The following is a 21500-nucleotide window of genomic DNA, read 5'->3' as shown; positions in this document are numbered from 1 at the left end:
TTTTTACAACTTGCTGTTGGTGATACTTTTCCAACCTAGTTTACAGGCAGTTGATTTTCTTCTGTAGAGTCAGTTCTGTGAAGAAATGTGAGAATAAATCCAAATGATTTGGTGGCTAGGTTGATTTCCTTGCGTGTGCCCAGACTTAAGTGAAGTAACACTGGAAAAAGGAACTTTATCATTAGAAACATGGGCAGTTCCTAGAGGACAAGTATGTTCAAATTTTTCCTATTTAACTATTTCTTTACATGTTATTTTTGGGAGTAGGTGAGAAAGTTTCAGTAAAGCTGCTCTTAACTGTTATTTCTCATGTACCTCATATTTATTTTTTCAAAATCTCTTCTGTATCAGTTTGAGGTGGAACAGTCTTTTGGAATTACGGAATGATGAAAGCTGTGTTTGTTTGCCAAAAGCCACCATGTAAAGATGTTCTTCCCTCCCAGAAAAACCCAGTTGAACATTTAAAGTTGTATAAGTGCATGTGTAATTAAGATATCTGATTGCAGAAATTTATTTGATATTATAACACATCTCCAGGGCTCTTAGCTGTGTTGTTCATATTTTATATGCCACAGTAAAAGGAAGTATTGGATTCTGTGTAGGTGCCTTCTCTACAAATTTGATAGTATTGGAAAGAAATACTTGTTCTGGAGGCTTGGTTTCTAAATAATGAGAAACATGCAATTTTTTGTACTTCCTCTTTTTCTCCTTATCAGATATGTGTAGAAAACTATTTTAGTTGCCAGATACAATTGCCATTGACTAGAATAACTCTTGCATACTTTTCAGCATTTAAAAATTCCCTGCTAGCTGTGAAATCCTGAATTAAAAATGTTAAAGTTTTTGTAGCCACTGGGTGTAGCATATTTGATTCATATTGCTGGAAGGTCTTTTGCTTAGATCTCCAGTCTGGATGATGTATTTTAGATATTTGTCTTAATGTTCGGTTTACTGTGCATTTGGCTTGGTATTTTATTTTTTTTTTTATCTGTTAATGGTATCAATTATGTTTGTAAGGACATCCTAAAGCTGTTTCAAGTTCAGGCAGAGAGTTCAGGAGGAGACTTTGTGTCTAGGGCAATGACTTTGATTTATTGATGCCAGCTTTAGAGTTCTAGGGCTGGTCAGAACTGCTGTGGTTGCATCACAAGAAGTATGGCTGGTGTAAGTTTATTCTGCGTGTTCAAATTTGACTTACAATAAAATCATGGCAGCAGAATTTTTATGGGTAGACTTTATGCAAGGCTAGATAATTGACTTCTGGAAGACAGACAATGTGAAAGCCAAAAGCCTGTCTAAGTTCTTTGTTGTACATGCTCCAATTTTGCTTAAAATTATTGTCTCAAATAAATTGTCTTTCCTTGAACATGTATTTGTGCTACTGGATGGTAGCGTACAGATTAAGGTGCATGAAAATGTGGTGTACGGCTTTATTAGAAAGATGGGTAACTTCTGTTGTTCATTTTAAAATAATGAAAAATGCCTTTTCAGAGAGCACTCTTTTTAATAGTTCTTGGCTGGTTAGAACTCCCATGCAAACCATGCTAATGCTCTCTGAAGCAGAGAATTCAAAGTGTTTAAGCAAATGAAGAGGATCTGATCTGCCTGCCAGGTGTTGGATGCTGTCAACTTTTCTTACTAAGTACCCCCTCAAGTCATAAATTTACAATAGGAGTCCTGCAGCAATTTTTTTTCTCTTTGCAAGAGAAATGTGTGTCTTTCTTAAAAGTACTGTGTTGTCTTTTATGTGGTTATTGACAAAACAAAAACTAATAAACAGTAGTTGTACTCGAGACAAAAAATGAAATGGCTACAAGGTAGGGTTTTTTTTGGTTCATTTTAAATCTCTAGCTCGGTTTCCCTTTGCATTTTGTCAGCTGAACTTTCCTGTAAAATAGGCACCATGTACAGTGGCATGTATGAGTCAGTTGTGTCAGAATCAACACTTTACTTTTCAACTGACTTCTGGAAAAACCTGCTAGTTGGACATAGTGAAAGCATTACCCTTAACACATCAGAAAATCAGCTGCTTCCTTTTTTAAAACAGAAAGAGCTTGTTTGTATAGCTTTACAAGATATTAGGCAAGACAAATAAGAAACAGAAGTGGATCTCCTTTTAAATGTCCCTTGTGAAGGACCTTGGACTGACTCCTAGAAATTTTAAGTTCTGAGAGTTTTTATCTAGCAATGTCTTTATTTCAGGCTTTTCAGACTTTTAAGATTGTTGTGCTTTAGAAATGCAAGAGGAAAATGGAAGAAATTTTGGCAAGAAAGTATGTGTCTTAAAAGATGGTTTCATGGTAAGGGTGAGCTGGACTAACTAGTTCCTGATTTCTGAAAGGGAAAAATGTTATTCCCACTACATCCTTTCTCCTTTCCCATAAGCTGATTCAGCTTCTGAAGCCACTGAAAAACTCCAAACAAAACCTTAAAAACCACTCTACAAGCTGAAAAAAGACTTGTCAGTTTTAGTTTCCTGAAATGAGTGTTAAGTGAATTAGATGTTCATTTTGTAATTAGAACCTTTGAATCAAAAAATGGTCTGGGTTGGAAGGCACAGTCATCTAGTTCCAGCACCCCTAGTGTGGAAAGGGACACCTTCAGCTAGACCATGTTGCTCGGAGCTCCATCCAACCTGCAGTTAAACACTTTCAGGGGTGGACAGCCACAGCTTGTTCCAGTGCCTCACCACCCAACAGTAAAGAATTTCTTCCTGATAGCTAATGTGAGTCTACTCTTTTTCCATTTGAAGTGCAAGAGACTTTTCTCTCAGCCTTCCCTCCAGGGAAAAGTGCTCCATCCTTCTAATTATCTTGGTGGGTCTCCTCTGGACTCTGTCCAGCAAGTCCATGTCCTTCCTGTGTTGGAAACCACGTGGAGTCTCACTGGAGTGGAGTCATGGAATCACCTCCGTAAAAGTACCAACTGCACTGGCCAGGAGTTGAACCCCGGCCTCCTGCATGGCAGGCGAGAATTCTACCACTGAACCACCAGTGCTGGTGATGATTTTATTTTTTTCCCCCCCTGGCTTATTTTACACATTGTCTTTATTAAAAAAAATAAATAAAACAAAAACGTCTATTCCACGAACACACAGGCGCCACCAACTTCTTTGATTTTTTCCCCCTCTACACTTCTACTGAATAATTTTGCTTTCACAAAGTTGCTTGTGCAGTTTCCCCTTGCCCAGCACTTTGTAGTAGCCTGAGTGTGTAATATCAGTGACTGCAGCCAGGCTGGCCTCATTTTTCATGTAATTGAACATTTTCTATTCACTTATAGGTGTCCACAGTTTCCAAATTCACAGTAGCACAGAATTTTTGGTTTCTTTTCAAGTGACAGTGTGTCATGCCTACTTTTCTGATGTAACCAGAGTGATACTTGTAAAAGTTCATCCTGTGATGTTGCATACCACCAGCATTACCATGTCCTCTGGGATATTTCCTGTGTATGCATGTGGCTGTGGCTGATGTGCCCTCTCAGCTTCTGGGTGTCCCTTAGTCTGGAAGGCATCTTGTCAGTGTGTGCAAGGACAGGGAAAGACTCTGGTGCCTGTGAGAGTGAAGAAAGGCAAAGAGGGCAGAAGTAGGAAAGCATCAGATCCAGTGTAAGGCAAAGATGTTGCATTGTCAGAATATTATGAGAAGAGTGGAATGTGATGTGACTGGTACCTTGCCATTTCTCCAAGCTGAGGTGTGAAGCTACACCAGTGGAAGTGATGGCTCCACTACAGTCTTGAGTCAGACTTTGCTGGAGTTGCCCTGTGGTCTTGCTCTACCTCCTCTGGGCTCAGCCATCTCGCCTGCCTGCACCTCACCGGCACTGAGTGGCATCCGAATTGAAGTGGCAAAATACCATCAGTGCCATTTTACTGGTGGCTCAGTTTGCTGATCTGGTATGTTGCAGGTTTGCATTATGGCCAGCATTAGCACAAAACAGGAATTGCAGCTTTCTGGTACTGTCTGCCTTATTAATAAAATACGTCTGGATTGATAAAACTTTTTTTTTGGTAGGTGTGAATTTTTTGTGGTTTGCTAGCACACTGGTGGCTGGTTGATATTCAGCGTGTGTAACAGCGGTAATAATCTGACTGGCATTCAAGCTGCAAAGATTTCAAATACCTTAAAGTTCCTCAGCATAACTTTGGAGATGTGACTTGTGGACCTTTTGTTTTGTGGACTTGAATCCTGTATGTTACAGCACTTAGCTAAAAATTTATGATGAAACGCTGCTGTAGTTCAGATTGCATGAGCAGACTGTATTTCCATCCTGCCTGGCTTCTTATTAAAAAGAAATGTTGTGGGCCGGCAGAGTGCTGATTCGTCCTCCTGTATCAGTTACCTATAGATATAGGAAACATTGCCTTACCCTCCCACTATAACTTACTGAGTTTTGATTTGTAGGTAGTAATTTTTGATCACTGTAAGATTAAACATGTGGTTTGATTTGACTGGGATGCAGTTATATGAATGGAGAATTTGAGACACAGGGAAAGCTGAAGGTGAAGAATTAAGAATTAATTGAATTCATGTGAATTTGTGAGATGCAGTATTTTGCTTTTCCATGCAACAACGTATAGGTGAATAATCATTCAAAAATTGCACCATTCATGGAAAGAATTCTTTTATTTATTAGCTGCTGATGGCTGATAGTCTTGTCAAGGAGATGTTCTGTTTGGGTGTAGTTTGGTTTGAGCAATTTGCCCTAACTCAGTATTGACTTTTTTGTTTGTTTGGTGTTTTTTGGTTTGTTTTTTTTTTTTTTTTTTTCTTCTTTTCTTTTGCTGTTTACCTCCTGTGGATCTGCTGTCAGGGAAAGCAGATCTTCTTGTGCAAGCACTTTAAATAATGTCAATAAAAACAAGATAAAATTATCTGTCTCTTATTATGCTGCTTCATGTCTGGGCTCATCAGCTGTTCACAATGATGCCATCTATTCTAGGGAATTAATCTAGAGGATAAGTGTTTAATATTTGTACATCGGCCTGTTGGAGTGAATCCAGAGGAGGACCACCAAGTTGATCAGAGAGATGGAGCAGATGTATGAGGAAAGGCTGAGAGATTTTGGGTTGTTCAGCCTGGAAAAAGGAAGGCTTTGGACTGATCTAATTGTGGCCTTCCAGTAGAAAGTAGCCTACAGGAAAGATGGGACAAAACTATTTAAGAGAGGATGCAATGACAGGGCAAGGAGGAATAGGATCAAATGGAAAGAGAGTAGGTTTAAATTAGATGTGAGGGTGAACTGTTTACTGTGAGAGTGGTGAGGCACTGCAACAGGGTTCCCAGAGAAGTTGTGGATGCCCCATTCCTGGAAGTGTTCAAAACCAGGTTGGAGCTCTGAGCAACTCTGAGGAAGGTGTTCCTGCCCGCGGCAGGGAGATTGGAACTTGATGATCTTCAAGGTCCCCTTCGAGCCCAAACTACTCCATTATTTAGAATATTTGTATAAGTGGTTGTAGAACAATTAAACATATGGCCTTGCTTAGGTGGCCTGAATAGTGTCGAAACAGCCCTGGTTTATAGTTCTTGTGAACTTGTACAGTGATCTAAGACTATTTTAGGATAAAGAAAAACTAGAATATCTCTCAAGAATGCTGCCAAAATGCCTGGAGGTGAATTTAGCTAAAGGCAGTATGTTACAGTTGTAAAGTGAGCAGCTTTGAATTCTTCTGTGTCTCCCTACCATCCCTTCTCCCCTTCCCCCTAGGAAAAAAAAAAAAACAAAACAAAACAAAAAAAACCCCAAAAAAAACCCACCAAGAAAAAACAAAAAAAGTCCCCAAAGTTAAAAAACCTCCTGAAAACCCCAACAAATCGAATCGCCCAACCCTCCCTAGCCTGGCTCAGTGGCATTTGCATGCTGACCACATGCTCATACATGCTGCTGTAAGATCTTGGGTTCTGTTGGAACATGGTGAATTTCATCCCTCTGTACTGAGGGATGGTTTTGAGTCCTGGAACACATCCTGGAAAACTTTACACACATCTTTTGTTTTTCTACATCATCAGTGTATTTAGATCAGAATGCGGTGTGATTAATCAAGTACTACGTAGTACACTAGAGAACATAGTAATCTTGCTGTTAATGAGGGTTCAAGTTATTAATTTCAGTGGGATCTCTAGAGAGTAAGTATTCAGCTGTCCAAATGATGTGCAATTGTGTAATGTCAGGAGGGCTTAAACTAGTGATCTGCCTCGTGTTTGCTCTCAGCATCCTGCTGGCTTCTGACAGCTGTCCTGCAATGTGCTCAGATACCCAAGACTCTGCTGCTGGGGCAATACACCAGAGAATAACAGTACAGAATACATCTATCTTTTTTCTTCCTTTCTTTTTTTGGAAAAACCCAGTTCCATGTGTACGTGCTGATGCAAGCTGAAGCAAGCTGTGCAGGTGTATGTTGTGGGAACTAGGTGTTATATAGAAATTATATTCTGAAAAATAATTGTAGGCAGTAAGACTTTTGGATTTTATGGCTAGTTTTAATTCATTAAATGATGAGCCACTGCCGGCAAAGGTTTCTTCCTTGCTAAGGCAGTAATGTTTTTTTGGAGGAATACCCTATATTTAATTTCTTTGTAAAAAGAAACTCCTAGCAAGTTTTTTTTATATGACTTATGACTTAATAGGTTCCCCTTTGATAAGAAGCTGAACAAAACCATCTGTAGAGGTATTTGACTATGAACTTTAGACTGTGTCATACTACTTACTGCCTTCATCATCTTAATACCCTAGCACCTTGCCTCCCTCCTGAATCCCCCCATGGCCTAGGGCACCCTCAGATAAAATCTCTCAAAAATAAACCCTCATTTAGGAGTATTGTCTTGTTGGGTTTTTTTCCGTTTTTTTTCTTTGTTTGTTTGTTTGTTTTTGGGTTTTTTTTTTTTTTTGTCTTTTTTTTTTTTATTATTCTTTCCTAAAGAGAGATTCTTTGAGCTTGTTAGTTGCTGTCCTTTGAGCTGCCTGAAGAAGGGTGGCAGTGGACTGAGTTGTTTTTTTGGGGTGCAATGTTAGAGAAGATAGTCATAGTATCATAGACGAATTTGGTTTGGAAGGGAAACATAGGGATAGTCAACTCCAGTTCCCTGATCTAATTTGCTCATAAAAGGAAGGGTTGATTTTGGACTATGGCTGCAACTCTTAGCACCCCACCTCCCCACCCCCTAAACCAGGATTTTAAAGTATCAATAGATACAGAGTTTACAGGGCTCCATGTGTGGGTGTGTCAGTATGGTCTCTCTGCAAGTAAACGAGCACTCAGTTTTCTTGTGCTCATATCTGACTGTGTCAGATAACAGCTGGGCTGGAGCTCGTGTGGTAAATCCTGCTGAGAGCTCAGTCCTGCTTACTGCAGCTACTTTAAATGTCCTGCCATTTCAGAATGGCAGATTAAGCACAGCTCTGCCTGCTAGACACTTTGCAGACCCTGCAGTAAGGCAGTTCACTGCCACTTCATAATGGACTGGGATCAGAATGGTATATCACTTGGGAAAAAATGCAAAGTTTTTCAAAGATGTAAGAGCTCAAATGTATATTTTTTTTGGTCTGGATAAGTGGTACATACTCTTTTGGACCCATCTTTCAGAAATATGCTTTTATAGACTGAGATAAGGTCAAATAAGTGAAATTTGAAGGGGTATAAAAGTGAAAATGAAGAAGCTTTCGAAAGTTGAAGGAAAATATGTATGTTTCATGATAGGTACTTATGTTTCTTTTGTTAAAATAAATGCACTCATACACTTTATAGAGATTTTTTGCAGCATCAAACATACGGTTAAAATATTGCTCCAGCACAAATAGTTCTGCTCTGAGTTCTCACAGTGTTGTCACTGAATGTGTTCAAGGATGTGATAATTTTGAATATATTTGCCTACAGTTTGTTTTACTTATGTAGTTAAACATGTTGAAACAATTGCAGTTTGAAGTTGCTGTGCTGTTCTCCATTTGATGGGAAGCTTTTTCCTGGTATTTACTCTAAGGGAAGAGCAGACGTTTATCCACAAAGTGTTTTGGTATGGGACTTAAAAGACAAAAACTTCCATCTGTTTGAAAAAAAAACATGCTTGTCTTGCTTCTGAGTGGTTTTTTTTTTTTTGTTTGTTTTGTTCCTGAGTGACTGTTAACAAGGAATTGGCTGACTACAGACTATAAAGAAATTCAATAAGCTGCTTCAGAAAGGTTTTTTTTTTTTTAGTATTCAAACCAAGCAAATAATTTTCCCCAGGCTTATAAAAATTTAAAAAATAAAAGAAATAAAATATGTGATTCCCACCTGTCTTTTATTCTATCCGTAAGGAATAGACAGCCTCTTTGCCCTTCGCACACCCACTCTCGACTTAAACATCTTTTTTACTTGTAGCAATTGAATTACTTTTAGTATGGGTTTATGCTAAGGTACAGTTCATCAAAGTATGGGAGAGCCACCAGGACACAGTTCCTGCATAGCTGTTTCAGTATTCATCTGAGCAGCTGAACAACTGTGTGAATCTGTGCTCTGTGTTAGGGAAAGAATAGGTGTGATTTAGGATGCCCAGTTTAGAAGAGATCTCTAAGAGTTAGGGTATCTGATATTTATGTTTAACTCTGTGCTTCCTGTATGAATCATTTAGTTTATAACCATTTACATATGGCAGCAGAGAGGCCTTCAATAGCTTGGAAGTTAAAAGATGCGTACGTGTGTTAGAGTGAATTTCTATTTACAGAGTGGAAACAAACTACTTTTAAACTCTCTTGTCAGCACTATCTGAGAATACTTTGATTAGCCTATGGTTAGAGAATTTTCTGGACTGAGGCAGTGCGAGGAGCTGAATGTGGCCTCCTGATTTCTCTACAGCTAGGTGATAAATACCATCTTCATAGTTGCACAATGTATTTGCACCAAGTTCATGGACAGTATGTTACTTGTTCTATTTTGTCCAAGTTGTTTGTTGGTTGGAGTGGCATCAGTCCAGCTTCATTACTAGAGTTCTCATCAAACAAGACGTAGGAGTACAAGAAGAGAAAGCAACAAGCAATGCAGTAGCATGTCTTAAAGGTTAAGTTATAGATAACTCCTTAAAGAGCCAGTTTTCCCATGCATTTTATGATGGGACAAGGAAATTAGGGTATGTCAGTGATGAAGAGGGAAAGAGTAAAATGAAGCTCTGAATTTGATCTGCTCAAGCAGAGGTTGCAATTTTCAAAGGTTAGCTTAGGGAAGGAAAAAATACAGCTACTCATGTAATACCTGAAAGAGAGACAGCTTACTCTGGGAGGACACGTGAGATTAATTACAGCTAACATCAGTGCTTTTTTACCTTTTCAACAGGAGGGGAAAAAAAAAGATTTTTCTTTTTAGGAAGACTTGGTTTATTTTGTTGAACAAGAATATATAGCTTATGTTAAAAAAAACCCCAAACACCTGCATTGGAATGAGTATTCAGTGAGAGGTTGATAATACAGCTATAAACACACTTTGCAGATGTTTGACTTCTGGGTTGTTCTGTTCTGTGACCTGAGGTACAAATGCGTTTTGTAGTGCTAATGAAGTCTTGGATCAGAGCAAAAATATTACCTTGGAGCTGTTCTTAGCAGCTGTTGATGCAGAAAATGTGCAATGTGGAACTCTGTTTCAGTTCCTTTTTTGGTATTCCCTGAGCTGGAATTGAAGGCATGCTGTCTTGCCCATTCTGCTGCTGTGAGACCCTGCGGTCGCCGTAATCAGTGGCTTGGGAGATGAGCGACTGGAGCGCGAGCGATTGGCTGGGGAGCAATTTCCCGGAGTACATCTGTGTCAGGCACAGGCAGCTAAAGCAGTCATGTATGCGCAGGCTCTGATCTCTGGGGAGGTTCATTACAGGGTCTTGTACAAGGGCATTCTCTGCTTCTGCACATCAGCATGGAAGAAGCTCGTCAAGGGAAGAAAATGCAACCTGTATGTAAATAGCAGCTGTGTAACGTAATAATGGCTTGAATGTGATTTGATGCAAGTGATATTTAGCACCTGTGGCTCAGAATTGTGTGCTACCTTAGACTCACTAGTTGTGGAAGAAATTTTTGAAAGATTGGTGATAGGAGTTTGAGAAGAGATTTCTGTATTAGGGAAGATATTTGCTGTGTTGTTAGAATTGCTTAATCGTAGTAAGCTTAATTCAGAAAGAAAATGTACTCTTACAATTGTGACAGTATACTACCAGACTTTGAGATTGGTTGAGTGTTTTGGATTGGGTTATTTTTTCTTTTACATTATTTTGAGTCAGCCTTTCTTAATTTGAAGCTTATCAACTGTGGCTTTGCTTGATTCTGTGCAAGTATAGCAGGGATGTTTCTGGTAGAGACTATTGAAACAGCTGGTTAATTGTTCCATTTTGACAAAAATAGGGAAAGTGAACTTAATGAGCTGTGTACCTGAAGTGTTTGTAGAGATAACATTTTCTTCAGACCTCAGTGGCACAGATAAAAACTCCATTTGTGGGGATTTGTACAATGAATTCTAGTATTAGTGTTACAAGCTATTTCTTAGCCGTTGTATGGGTTGTCATTACCACTGCCATGTAACTGCAATGCAGCGTGTAACAGGGATTACTACTTTAAAAGTTTCCTGGAAACTAAAATCTGTGGGATGGAATTTTCCTAAGGTGTGAAACTAAAGATCCCTGAATTACCTTATATATGAGAGTTAAATTTTCTATTCCCTTGTGTGAGCATAAGAAGGAGTTTGATTTATGTGTTAGAGTGTATCAGATTGTAGTGGCCTTTTGTTTGTCAAGGTCTCTGTAGTACAGTGCTCGATTTTTGATTTTCATTGTGGTGCTTCTTTCAGCTTTGGCCACAGAACTCTATCAAGCAAGCATATGCCTAGAAGACTAGGCAAATAGTTGTAAACATGATAGTACTTCTGCGTTTTTTTAATTTCAGGAATTCGCTTAATTATGTTTAAGTGAATGGAGATACGGATTTTTTTTTTTTGAATGAAATTTAGTACTGTGAGGCAGTGATAAAATGCAACTTTATAAAATAGCTACTGTAATATTAGATATGCAATTTGATATCTTGTGTTGGATTGGTGACAGTATTTGCTAAGTTTATGCATGGTGGTGAATTTTCTGGCTTGGAGAATACTCAGGCTGAATTCAAATAGCCTTCTAATTTGAATCAAATACTCACCTGCACCTTAGTCATACTTTGCTAGGAATCAAGCCATCTCTTTTTCCTGTGCTTGTTCTAAGCCAGTTTTTTTTTATGAATTGCTGTGATGTGCCATGGTTGATAGCCATTCACAATTGTGACCAGTCTCTTGTTGGCATTATGTTTCCTTTTCTTTCTGACTTTTTCTTGCAATTTAATATTCTCTTGTGATTAACACAAACACTTGGTTTACTGTCCAAAGACATGTTTAGTTTTTCTGGGATGGGCTTCTCTTGCACGTTGTGGTGCTCAATATGACCCTGGCTGGAGTAAGGCCTGCTAGAACTGAGATAAAACTACTTACAAACATTAGATTTCGATGGTGCAAGAATCAAAACATTAGTGTGTTTAGAGCTGCTTTTTTTCCTGAAAGTGCTTGGGTTTTGTAGTGTTTAAGTAGCACACATATACATCTTTAGTGCCCTCCACAGTTTTGGAAAATTAAAAGTACAATGAGACTTCTGGAGAGTCTGACTTCTGGAAGTCTGTTGATATCTTTTGGACATACTTGTCCAAACAAGGGTTGTAGAGCTGCTGTGCTTATTATAAGTCTTCTAGAAGCAGATTGGTCAGATGTATTAGTAAGGTAAGCTGAACAGTTAATTAGAGGATTAGTAGGCTAAAAAAACTTCTAAGTATCCCTAACCTCTTCTGTTACAGTTATGGTCTTACTGAAATAAATCTAAGTGTCACACCCTCCTGCGAGGCTCTGAGCGTAGCTTTGATTAGGAGGGGCTGTCATTTACATGTGAGGATTCTAGTGTAAAATAGGAGTTATACACGCACAGGTAAAATTCACAGGAAAAGGGGGGTGTGTGGTGACACCAAAGCCATTGAGCTGAACTAGAGTCATTCCTGTAGTGCTTGAGCAATACCCTCTGCTAAGAAAGTAGTGGGGGGAAAACTCTGGAAAGCAGCTGTTCCTGTGCAAAGGAGACCTTAGAAAATACAACTAAGGGGGAATCCATCAACAGTATGCTTCCTATTTTAAACCTGGCAAGTGTTCTGTTTGTGAATTATTATTAATTGTGCTCTCATCTGTATATATTTAGAGGGCAAGGCCAGCTAAAAATTGTACGATGACAAAATGAGACAGGGCTCATTTATATGTGGTGCATTTTTCCTTGGCTGTTAGGTTGATGTGCTTGATTTAGAACTGGTAGTGTTTCATCACTGGCAACTTCTGACGATACAGTATTGCTGCACAGAGACTGTGCCCAAAGAACTTACTTCAAATGCATCTGTAGGATCAACTAAAGTTGAACAGTTTGATAGCCTGCCTAATACCTTCACTTACTGTTATTTAGGAAGAAGTTTGATTTTTTTTTTTTAATTTTATTTATTTATTTATTTTTTTATTTTTTTAATCCTGGTTGTCCTTCAAGGAGGCAGCAACTACAGGTGCCTGTCCTTCTGCCCACTGTGGGCTCATCTTACCTCTTACCTCTGGTTTAAAAGCAGAATCAGTCTGAAAGAGAAGTAAAACAATTAGAACTTACCAAATGCTGCTGTTAGTTGTTCCTGCAGGTACACCAAACCTACAAACCCTTCCTATTTACTCACTTCTAACTAAGGCTGCTTGGTGCTGTGTGTGGGTAGCAATGGGAGACCTATGGGGTACCCCTGATGCTTGCCTGAAGTAGAGTGATTGTCATTCAACTCTGCATACAGCATTCAGATATTACCTTAATAAATACACCTTTTCTGGTTTCTTTTCATTCCCTTCTAGGGTTGCTATCCCTGGTAGACTTAATCTCCTAATTTTGTGGGTCTACAACACTGGTCTTTTCTGCTTTTTACTCCCTGAAACATTAGTTCTTATTAACTTGCAGCTCTGGGAGGTCGAATGGATAGAGAGGGGGTTGTATGTGCATTCTGTAAATTTGAGATGTATTTTATTTCCTGACTATGTGGAGTATTATGTATGCCTAGAACAGAAATGCAGACTTCTGAAATAGACCACCAAAACAAGTGAGTTTATCTATTTTTGAAAAAGTTCAGTTTTAAAATATTTTATTGATGTAGACACACATACCTCGATACATTTGCAAAGTGAGGTTGTGTAGTTCCTCTTCGGTTATCTTTGAGATACATGGTCAAAATGAAGGTTTTAATGCCTTTTTATAGCCAAACCTTAATTTTGGAAGCAGAGCAATATCAACAATCTTATGTTAATTAATTTTTTGGTTTGTCACTGGAGATTTTTTTTTGATGGCTGTCATATCTGTCTCCTGAATGGACATCCCACAAAGGAGGGCTGATAATAAAACAAGAGTCCTGCTTTGGCTATGTTTCCTAAGGTCAAGCCACCATTGACACTGATCCAGTTTGCACAGGGCCCCTCCTGTTGTCTCCTCTTGCAGACAGAATGTTGATGGATGGTTTGATCCAGCTGACCTGCTCCTATGTACTTACTGGTGGTGAAAGAAGGAAGAACTGATGTGAAAGGCAAAATGCACTGTGTACAAGTACTCATAGGCTGTTGATCTTGGTAAATCTACAGCAGTGTGCTACAAAGGTTTGCCAGTTGGGTCTGTAAGCAGGGTGTGCTCCTGTTTTGAGAGGAATGATTTCTTGGTGCCACATTCCAGCCTAAGAGGAAAATCCTGTCTGCCAGATCTCTTGTGCTTACAAAAGTAGAGATGTATCCATGGGTTCTTCTGGGAATGAGAGGGGAACCCTTTGCTTTCTCTTCAAGCCAGAGAAATTGAGATACAGTTACAGTCACAAAGCAGTATGTAGGACCACTGGGATGCTACAGGCAGTTATATTAGAATACTGTTAAAATAAGAAGTGTTAAACTGTTGGCCAGGGGCAGATATATAAAGGAAAAACATTGATATGAGTATGCTCCTCCCCCTCCCATCCTGAGTTGGGGTTGGTTTTTGTGTTGGGTTTTTGGTTTTGGTGGTTTTTTTTTTTTTTATTTGCATCTACTTCAATAAATGCTGCAGTGAAGCTTCTTTGTAGTGTAAAAGTTGTAATGTAATTTTTTGGAGGAGGGGAGAGGGAAGGATGATGGTGTTTGTGGAGTTTTTTTTGTTTATTTGTTCCCTCTCTTAAGCCCTACTTACTTTCATCAGCAGTAATACAGTCCCTTCTGGTACTGCAAGTCACTCCTTGATTCTGCTGGGAAGAACTTTAATCTGAGGAAATGTAAATGGAGCACATAAACATTGACTTAGCTAAGTAATGGTCTTAAATGTTGAGCTCAAATTATTCTTAACACAATTACTGTATTGCTCATAGATTTCAAAGGTTTACAGTTAGCTGTATCAGCTATTTATGATCACTGTCTATCACCAGAATGATTTGATTGAACTGTATTTCAAGTACCTTAAAAATGTGCTTCTAGCAAGTTGTCTGTCTTGGAAGTGGTTATTCAGTAATGCACTTTGGCAGCATGCCTGTCTGAAATAGTGTGTGTGACTGCACAAGGTTAAGTGAGTTGCATGGTGAGAAGTGCTTGCAGAGATGACAGTGGAAACTTGCTGTTGGATTTAATAATCCATGCGTCATCTTCATGCTAGTCCTTGAGACTGCAGCCACCGCATGCTGCTGGAGGTTGTCAATTCTTCCAAACTTAGGGCTTTCTATAAAAATTAATGCAAATTAGGATTGACTCTTTATTCAATAATAGTTGAAAAAAACATTTATATGGTAGATACCAAAAGTGTACTCAACTAAATGATTACAAATGTTTGAGAAGGTAAATAAGTAGTGTTAACAATTTCTGGTACTTAGTTTCCTGCAAGGGGGAATTACTCTTTTTTCATGGACTGAGAAAAGACACTTGAAAACCAGAGGTCTTGAAAACTGGGAGTCTGCTCTAGCACAGAGTATTTGAAAGTCTTGTGTGATTTACTGCAGAAGGCTGAGAAGACAGATTTTAGTGTATGCAGGCACCTCTAGCTGATTACAAAGGTAATACTGGAGGTTGTTTCTGCAGTATGTTTATGAGTATCCAGAAATCTGGTGTTAGGAAAAAGTACACTTAGTGTATCTTAATACAATGTGCTAGACTTTTTATTTTTTTTTTCCTTTGAAATACTCTGGGTTTGTTCAGTTTTTATAAATTACCTTCTCCTTTTTATGAAAAAAAAGTGCAAACCAGAGGTGAAAGCTTAATCTCTCCCTAGGGCACTTTGGTTGCTGCTTATGTTGGGTTTTTTTTCCCCTTCTCAATTGTTCTGTCTTTTGACTGAAAATGAAAGTTACATACATCATAAATTAGTCTTGAATTTTATTTTGTGTTGTCTACATCAGCTGTATTTGGGCATCTGTGGGATTGTCCTATGTAAAGTTTCCCATGCAGCGAATGGTAAACTGCCCAGGAATATTTGCTTTAAGCTCCAATCATTCTCTGCCTAAAACAGGGAAGTTGACGAATTTTCCATAATCCCCCGCTGTTCTTTGTTTATGTAAAAAGTTAAGAAAGTAGACAAGAGAACTGAAATGGCAACTGTAAAATTTTCCCTCCCTTCAGTGTCTTTAACTGACATGATAGATTATCTATAATAACTGGAAATCTATGCCCTACAGACTTTATTTTTAACCAGGAAATAGTTGTAGTTCAGAGTGACTTTATAATGTATTTGAATATTTTTGATTTTTTAGCTGACCTAAGGCAAAAGTATCTTATACTGGCATTTGTTCTTGGCATCACAAAACAGATATGTTAAAATGATGCTTTGTGTTTTTCTGAACAAAGGTTGTAAATGATATGCTTCCTTCATGTATGATATTTGTGGTTATTAATGGTTTATTCTTGGAAGAGTCTTTGCATATGTTGAGTACTTTGAGATAGTGACAGAACGGTTTGCAAGGGCACACATGCCTTCCTGTAATCTAATCTTAAAAGACATGTTACTTTCATGTGATATGGTTTTTGAAGGCTGCTTCTGTATGTAAGAGTTTGGCAGAGAATTTCTTTTACTAAAGCAAAGAGTGATAAAAATTAATAATGTGATGTAGGGCACACAGCAAATCCAGTTTCAAAATGTTATTGGGGGAGATGAAAATTTTCCTTATGTGTGTATTTTTCACAGTGTGTATGCAGTTTTCTACTGGTAATGCAGTTGTTTCTATCATCTGGAGAAAAACTCTTTCTTCCTTTATTGCTCAAAAACTGTGTGTTTGGCAAGATTTCAAGTGTCGTAAAAGGACTGCTGAGGATGAGTGTGTTTAGGTACAGGATTTTTCAGGAGTCTGTGGCTGTAACCATGAAGCTAATTGTGGAACAGGTTTTGATAGCAGTTTTCCTATTACTAGGGTTTTTTTTTTTCCTACTCAGATATAAAAAAAACATTTAAGGTAGTTCAAAGGATTTGTAATTCTTCCATCTGCTTCCATCTCTACTTGGAATTTTATGGTAACATGCCTACTGTGTGTATCTGTTTCTGTGAGCAGGAATGTACAACAGTATGCTCAATTTTGGTGTGTAGGAGACAGGAATATACTATTTCCCCCCATACTCCCCTCCCATCTTATTACCATGACACTTGAAAAATTTCAACCACTTTTTTATTACCAGGTCCTTGGAACATGTTCACAGTCTTGCCCAACAGATACCGCCTCAATTTTTGAAATTGTAACTCTGTGGAGTGTACAGAGTTTTGATTTTTCTAACCTGCTTGCAAAATTCTACTGTCACTACAATGCATCAGTACTGACAAAGTTAGGTTACTGTGTAATGCCTTTCTTGAAAATCCTATTTTCAAGGACACAGCTCAGAATTGACTTGTATTTAGTTTTCAGAGGTATATTCTGCCACATGCTACTCTTTCCTCTTGTGTTTTTGTTTATTTACATAGTGCCAGCTGCTTTTGGTTTTTTGTGGTCTAGCTGCATCTAACCTTTTTTTGAACCTCATCAGAATTTTGTCCCAGCATGTGGTGCTTGTCATCTTCATATTCTTTAATCTTCTTTCCTCAGTAGTTAAATACTTAATTTTTTTTGTGTATATGCACACAATATACTATAATAAAGATATTTTTTGTTAAGATCAAGGAGTTCTGTGTTCAATTTTTTTTTTTTTTTTTGTGAGTGGGAGTTGATACAGTGTGTTTTAGCTTGTACCTGTTACACACAGGTAGGTTGCTTTTCACCCTTGCCACTTTTTCTGTGAGGTGACAAACTTGTTCTATATATAAAGCAATTGCATAATTCTAAGACCAAAGTTTAGGTGAATGTCATCACTGTTAGGGTTCTCAGTTTCTGTAAGACTCCTGATTTAGGCTTCTGTTTTTCCCTCATGAACCCATTATCACAGATCCTCTGTGGATTGATGTAAATGCATCAGACCAATGTATATGCTGCTAGAAGCAGTGATCAAGCAGATAAACTTGTGGTGGATCTGGCTGTCACATGGCCACAAGAGGAGTCACTTTGGTGAGCTGATCCAATGGAAAATGAATCAAATTGTTATAAAAAAGCTAAAGAAGCCCCCCAAACAAACAACAAAGAAACCATACCGCTTCTTAAGCGCTTTTTATCTGATTTCATGATGGTTAAGTCTGACTTAAGGGAAAAAGTGTGTGCCCAAGGGAGCAGAAAGATCAGGGACAGTTATCTTTAGCATTTAGCCTTGCCCTTATATTTGGATGTGAAACTGCCTTTAGGCAGTTGTTCTTTTGGAGAACCAGCTCCTTCAGGAGACTGTAATTTGTGAGCTGTGAAAAGTGAACTTTATTCTAAGGAATGCAAAGGCATTATGTGGAGAAAGACATCTTTAATGTTGTTTTGATGTCAAGTCTGAGATGGGCTTGAGATTTCTACTATTCAGTTACTTCATTTTTGTCAAGACTGAGCAAAAGGCAGTTTTAAGGTCTGCTTTAGCGATGTGCTAACTATGATTAGAGGACGTATTTAGAGGTAACCCTATATCTGTTTCAAATACTGCACATTATGAGTAGTGTGGTTTTAGTAGTAATGGAAGCTGAAAAGGTCTGCTGGAAACTGCTGCTTTTTAATTTTGTGGGTAAAAAAAAAAAAAGTGAATTAGGTTAACAAGCTGGCTGTTGAAACCTGAATGAAGCAGTTATTTTGATATTTCCAGAGCTGTTGTTCTGGGAAGGACCTTAGATTGCATAACCTAACCTTTTTGCTACCCCTTTGTTTAAAAAAGCTTCTTATTTGTGCTGGAAAATCTCACACAGGAATTGCCCCTGAAGAGAAGAGCTTGAGATCTCTCAATATTAACTTCGGTATCTTTTTATAAATTTACCAGTTATTTTATTGAAGTAGATTGATTGCTGTTGAATAAAAAGCTAAAAGAATACTGCACTATTGAAATATGTGTCCTGATTGTTGATACAATGAAATCCAACAGCATTGCAGAAGGAAATTTTATGGTATTTAGCCTGCCTATTGATTTACTCCCTTTTCTTTCAATGCAGGGTAACGTTTTCTTGAAAAACTGGATGGGTAGGTTTTCAGTGGCGACATACTATTTCAGAACATATTTAGGAATTTAGGAAAAAAGTAGTTCTATTTAGTTGTAACTTAAACTTGTGTCTTGTTTCTTCAGGGTCATGATGAAGAAGCTGTTGTGGATATGGGCAAAATCAGCTCTACTATCAATACAAATTTTGAGAAAGAAGAACTAGAGAGTAAGTTTGTGGTGGTTTTGTGTTTGCTTCACATGCATTTTTTTGTCTAGGGAGAAAAGATGAATTTTCCTTGCTAAAAGGAATCAAAATTTTATGGCTGTCATGAAATTCTGGGAGTAAAACTGGTGAAAGGCAGAGATGACCTGCCCTGTTTTGTCTCTGTGTATGCTGGTAAATATCCACTGTTCTAGTCTGTCACAAAAAAAAAAAAAAAAAATTATTGAAGCCTTCCAAGGAAAGCTTGCTTCTTAGACTTAGGTTTGAAAAAAATTATTCTTGTTGGTAAGTAATTTTCCAGCATGAATGATGTCACGTTCTGCAGAATGAAAAGTCAGGAAACAGGGGTCATGAGGGAGATGTTTGTTTTCTTTTCTGAAAGTTAAGTATCCTTGTGATTGTGGTCATGGACTTCAAATACTGAGAGTCTGAACAGACATGTAACTGTCCCTCTGGTTCCATAGTAAACTGTATCTTCCACCATCTGCTATCAGTAAAGTGTTATGGTAGTCTTCATTATTTGTCTCGGGATCCCACATTTAGCAATTATTTAGTTTAATGTAACAGAACGTAAAATTAGATATTTCATCTAAGACATTTCTTTTTTTCTTACTTGAAAACAAATCAGTTTGGGATGAGGATTAATGGATGCTACTTAATGAACAAAGAAAAGATTAGGGAGATTCAATGTTAAAGTCTTCATTATTTGCCTTTCACATGGAATGCTCTGAAGCTTAATTAACATTTGCAGGATGCTAGAAGGTAGTAGATTCACTGAGTTGTACTGACTCTTACTGCTTCATCACACTGGAAAACCATAATGGCAGCAGTTTCTGGCTAAGAAAGATTGATTTAGGTTGCTGTGACGTTTTTCTCATACTGTGGTATAACAGGAGACAGTTTAAAGTGATTAAAGTTGTTTGCTGCTGTTGCAGTCATACTCTTGATCTGTTCCCTTCATTCTGTTAGTGTTTTCTGTCTTGTGCTAACACTTCTGTTGGCCTGACCAAACCAGAAGCCCAGCTAGGTCTTTTAAGCCACTGGAAAGTTTAACAGTCTCACAAAGGAAGATGGTCAAGATCTCAGCTGTTGAGCACCCAAAATGCCACACAGATGGATGTGTGGCAGAGCTGAGCAGAGGAAGGAAGCATGGATGTGAGGCTGACAGATGCAGCAGTGGAGGCTGTGACAATGCTGGTTTTAGATGGGGTTCTGCTGTAGGGAAGCCACTGCATTGGCTGTTTCTGCAGTTGAATCTTCAGTGGAGATTTAAGCTGTCTCCTCCTCCTTAATTTCTTTCTCTTGCTTTTCTCGGGAGATGACCCAGAAAAAGTGTGTGTATGTTTTGCAAGGAGGCAGGGGTTAAGGGGAAGCAGGCATCCAGCTGGAGCAGTGTTGGAGGCAGCAGCCTTAGCAGCTGTAATGCCTCGACCACAAAGAATGACATGGGAACGTGCAGCCAGATCACTTCCCCAGTCTCTTTCAAAGCACATTCTTGTAGGAGTGCTTCAGCTCGTACAGCACTGCAGTTAATCAAGATACTGGGTGGGAAGGCAGTGGCTTAGACTGCTTGAGGCAATTTAAGCACTTGGATGACTGCTATGGAAAATACCCCTGTCTTACCTATAGCCAAAGAATAAATTAAGGTGAAATGTAGACTGCTGTCCAATGAACATTTGAGTCAACATAAGCATTTTTGAAAGGAGGAGTTGAGATCTCACTGTCCTCACCTTGCTCTTAGCCATGCACCTTATCTTTCCTTTCACTCCCTCACTCATTTTGGAGTGGCCCAGTGTTTGTATCTCAATGCAAGAAGGGGCTGGCTATACAGAGGTTTAACAAATAACTAATAAGAAGTATCTGACAAAAAAAACTGTTTTCCAGTAGCATTATCACATACGTGAAGCTGTATATAGGTACACATTTTCTCACATAAATAGGAATTATTCTTGGTGTTCACATATATTTTTTAGTATCTTGTATGTTTGTAAGAATTAAATTTTTTATTGATAGAATGGAGCAAGGGAGAGACACCATATCGTTTGATTTTTATCAAAGTGAAAACTGTTCCAAAGAACAAAATGTTTTTTCTTTCCTTTATGAAAGAGGAAAAGGTATGTAAGTGTGATTGTTCAACTCATATAGTTAGTGTCTCAGAGATTCTTCAAACTCAGGATGTTCTAGAGGATAAATTTATGTGAACTTATAGCTCTGTTTAAGAGTTCGTTATTTATAAGCTATTGTCATGAAAGTAGGTATGTGGAATTGTTAGGTTTTGTTTCTAATTCTGGTATCAAAATCCTACAAGGGGAGAATTGAGATTGTTGGCTGCAAACAGTAAAACAATTCAAACTAGCATTATTTTTCGTTTCTGACATGAACATTTTCTTGTAGGCTTGGGAAACCCTGTACTAAAGCATTGGGTATTGGAAGTGTTTTAGGACTTTAAACTATTTCAGTCTAGTCTTTCAATATGTGTTTCTGGTGACTTGAAAAGGAGTACTACGAATTTTGAACCTTTACAGAAGTATACATCAATGTCCTTTCAAGGAGAGTCAGCAAGCAGCGAATTGAGTTCAGCTCTGGTGTGAAGCACCACACTTTTTAGGGCCCACATGGACAGCTGATACTTAACGTCTTTAAAGTATGTACAAACAAATGTTGATAGGTTTGACAAAGTAGAAGGCATAATTTTGCTCCCTTTAGTTAAAGGGAAGATGTCTTGGTGTT

General features: G+C 38.3%; 1 protein-coding gene and 1 pseudogene across 5 annotated transcripts in view; one reads left to right on the top strand and one right to left on the bottom strand.

Annotated features, from left to right (window-relative positions):
- SLC4A7 (solute carrier family 4 member 7) overlaps positions 1-21500 on the top strand; it is a 92286-nt gene that overhangs the window by 16904 nt on the left and 53882 nt on the right. For all 5 annotated transcript variants that reach the window (XR_008436100.1, XM_053972333.1, XM_053972323.1 and 2 more), the window contains exon 2: positions 18692-18773. Coding sequence is in view for 4 of the 5 variants with exons in the window: in XM_053972333.1 (XP_053828308.1) it covers positions 18692-18773 (82 nt within the window). In the remaining variant the exon portion in view is untranslated. The remainder of the gene's footprint in view (positions 1-18691; positions 18774-21500) is intronic.
- LOC128811617 (60S ribosomal protein L27a-like) lies at positions 3079-3513 on the bottom strand (annotated as a pseudogene).

Source organism: Vidua macroura, chromosome 1 (genome assembly GCF_024509145.1).
Source record: "Vidua macroura isolate BioBank_ID:100142 chromosome 1, ASM2450914v1, whole genome shotgun sequence".
Lineage (NCBI taxonomy): Eukaryota > Metazoa > Chordata > Aves > Passeriformes > Viduidae > Vidua > Vidua macroura.
This window is presented reverse-complemented; position numbering and strand designations above follow the sequence as displayed.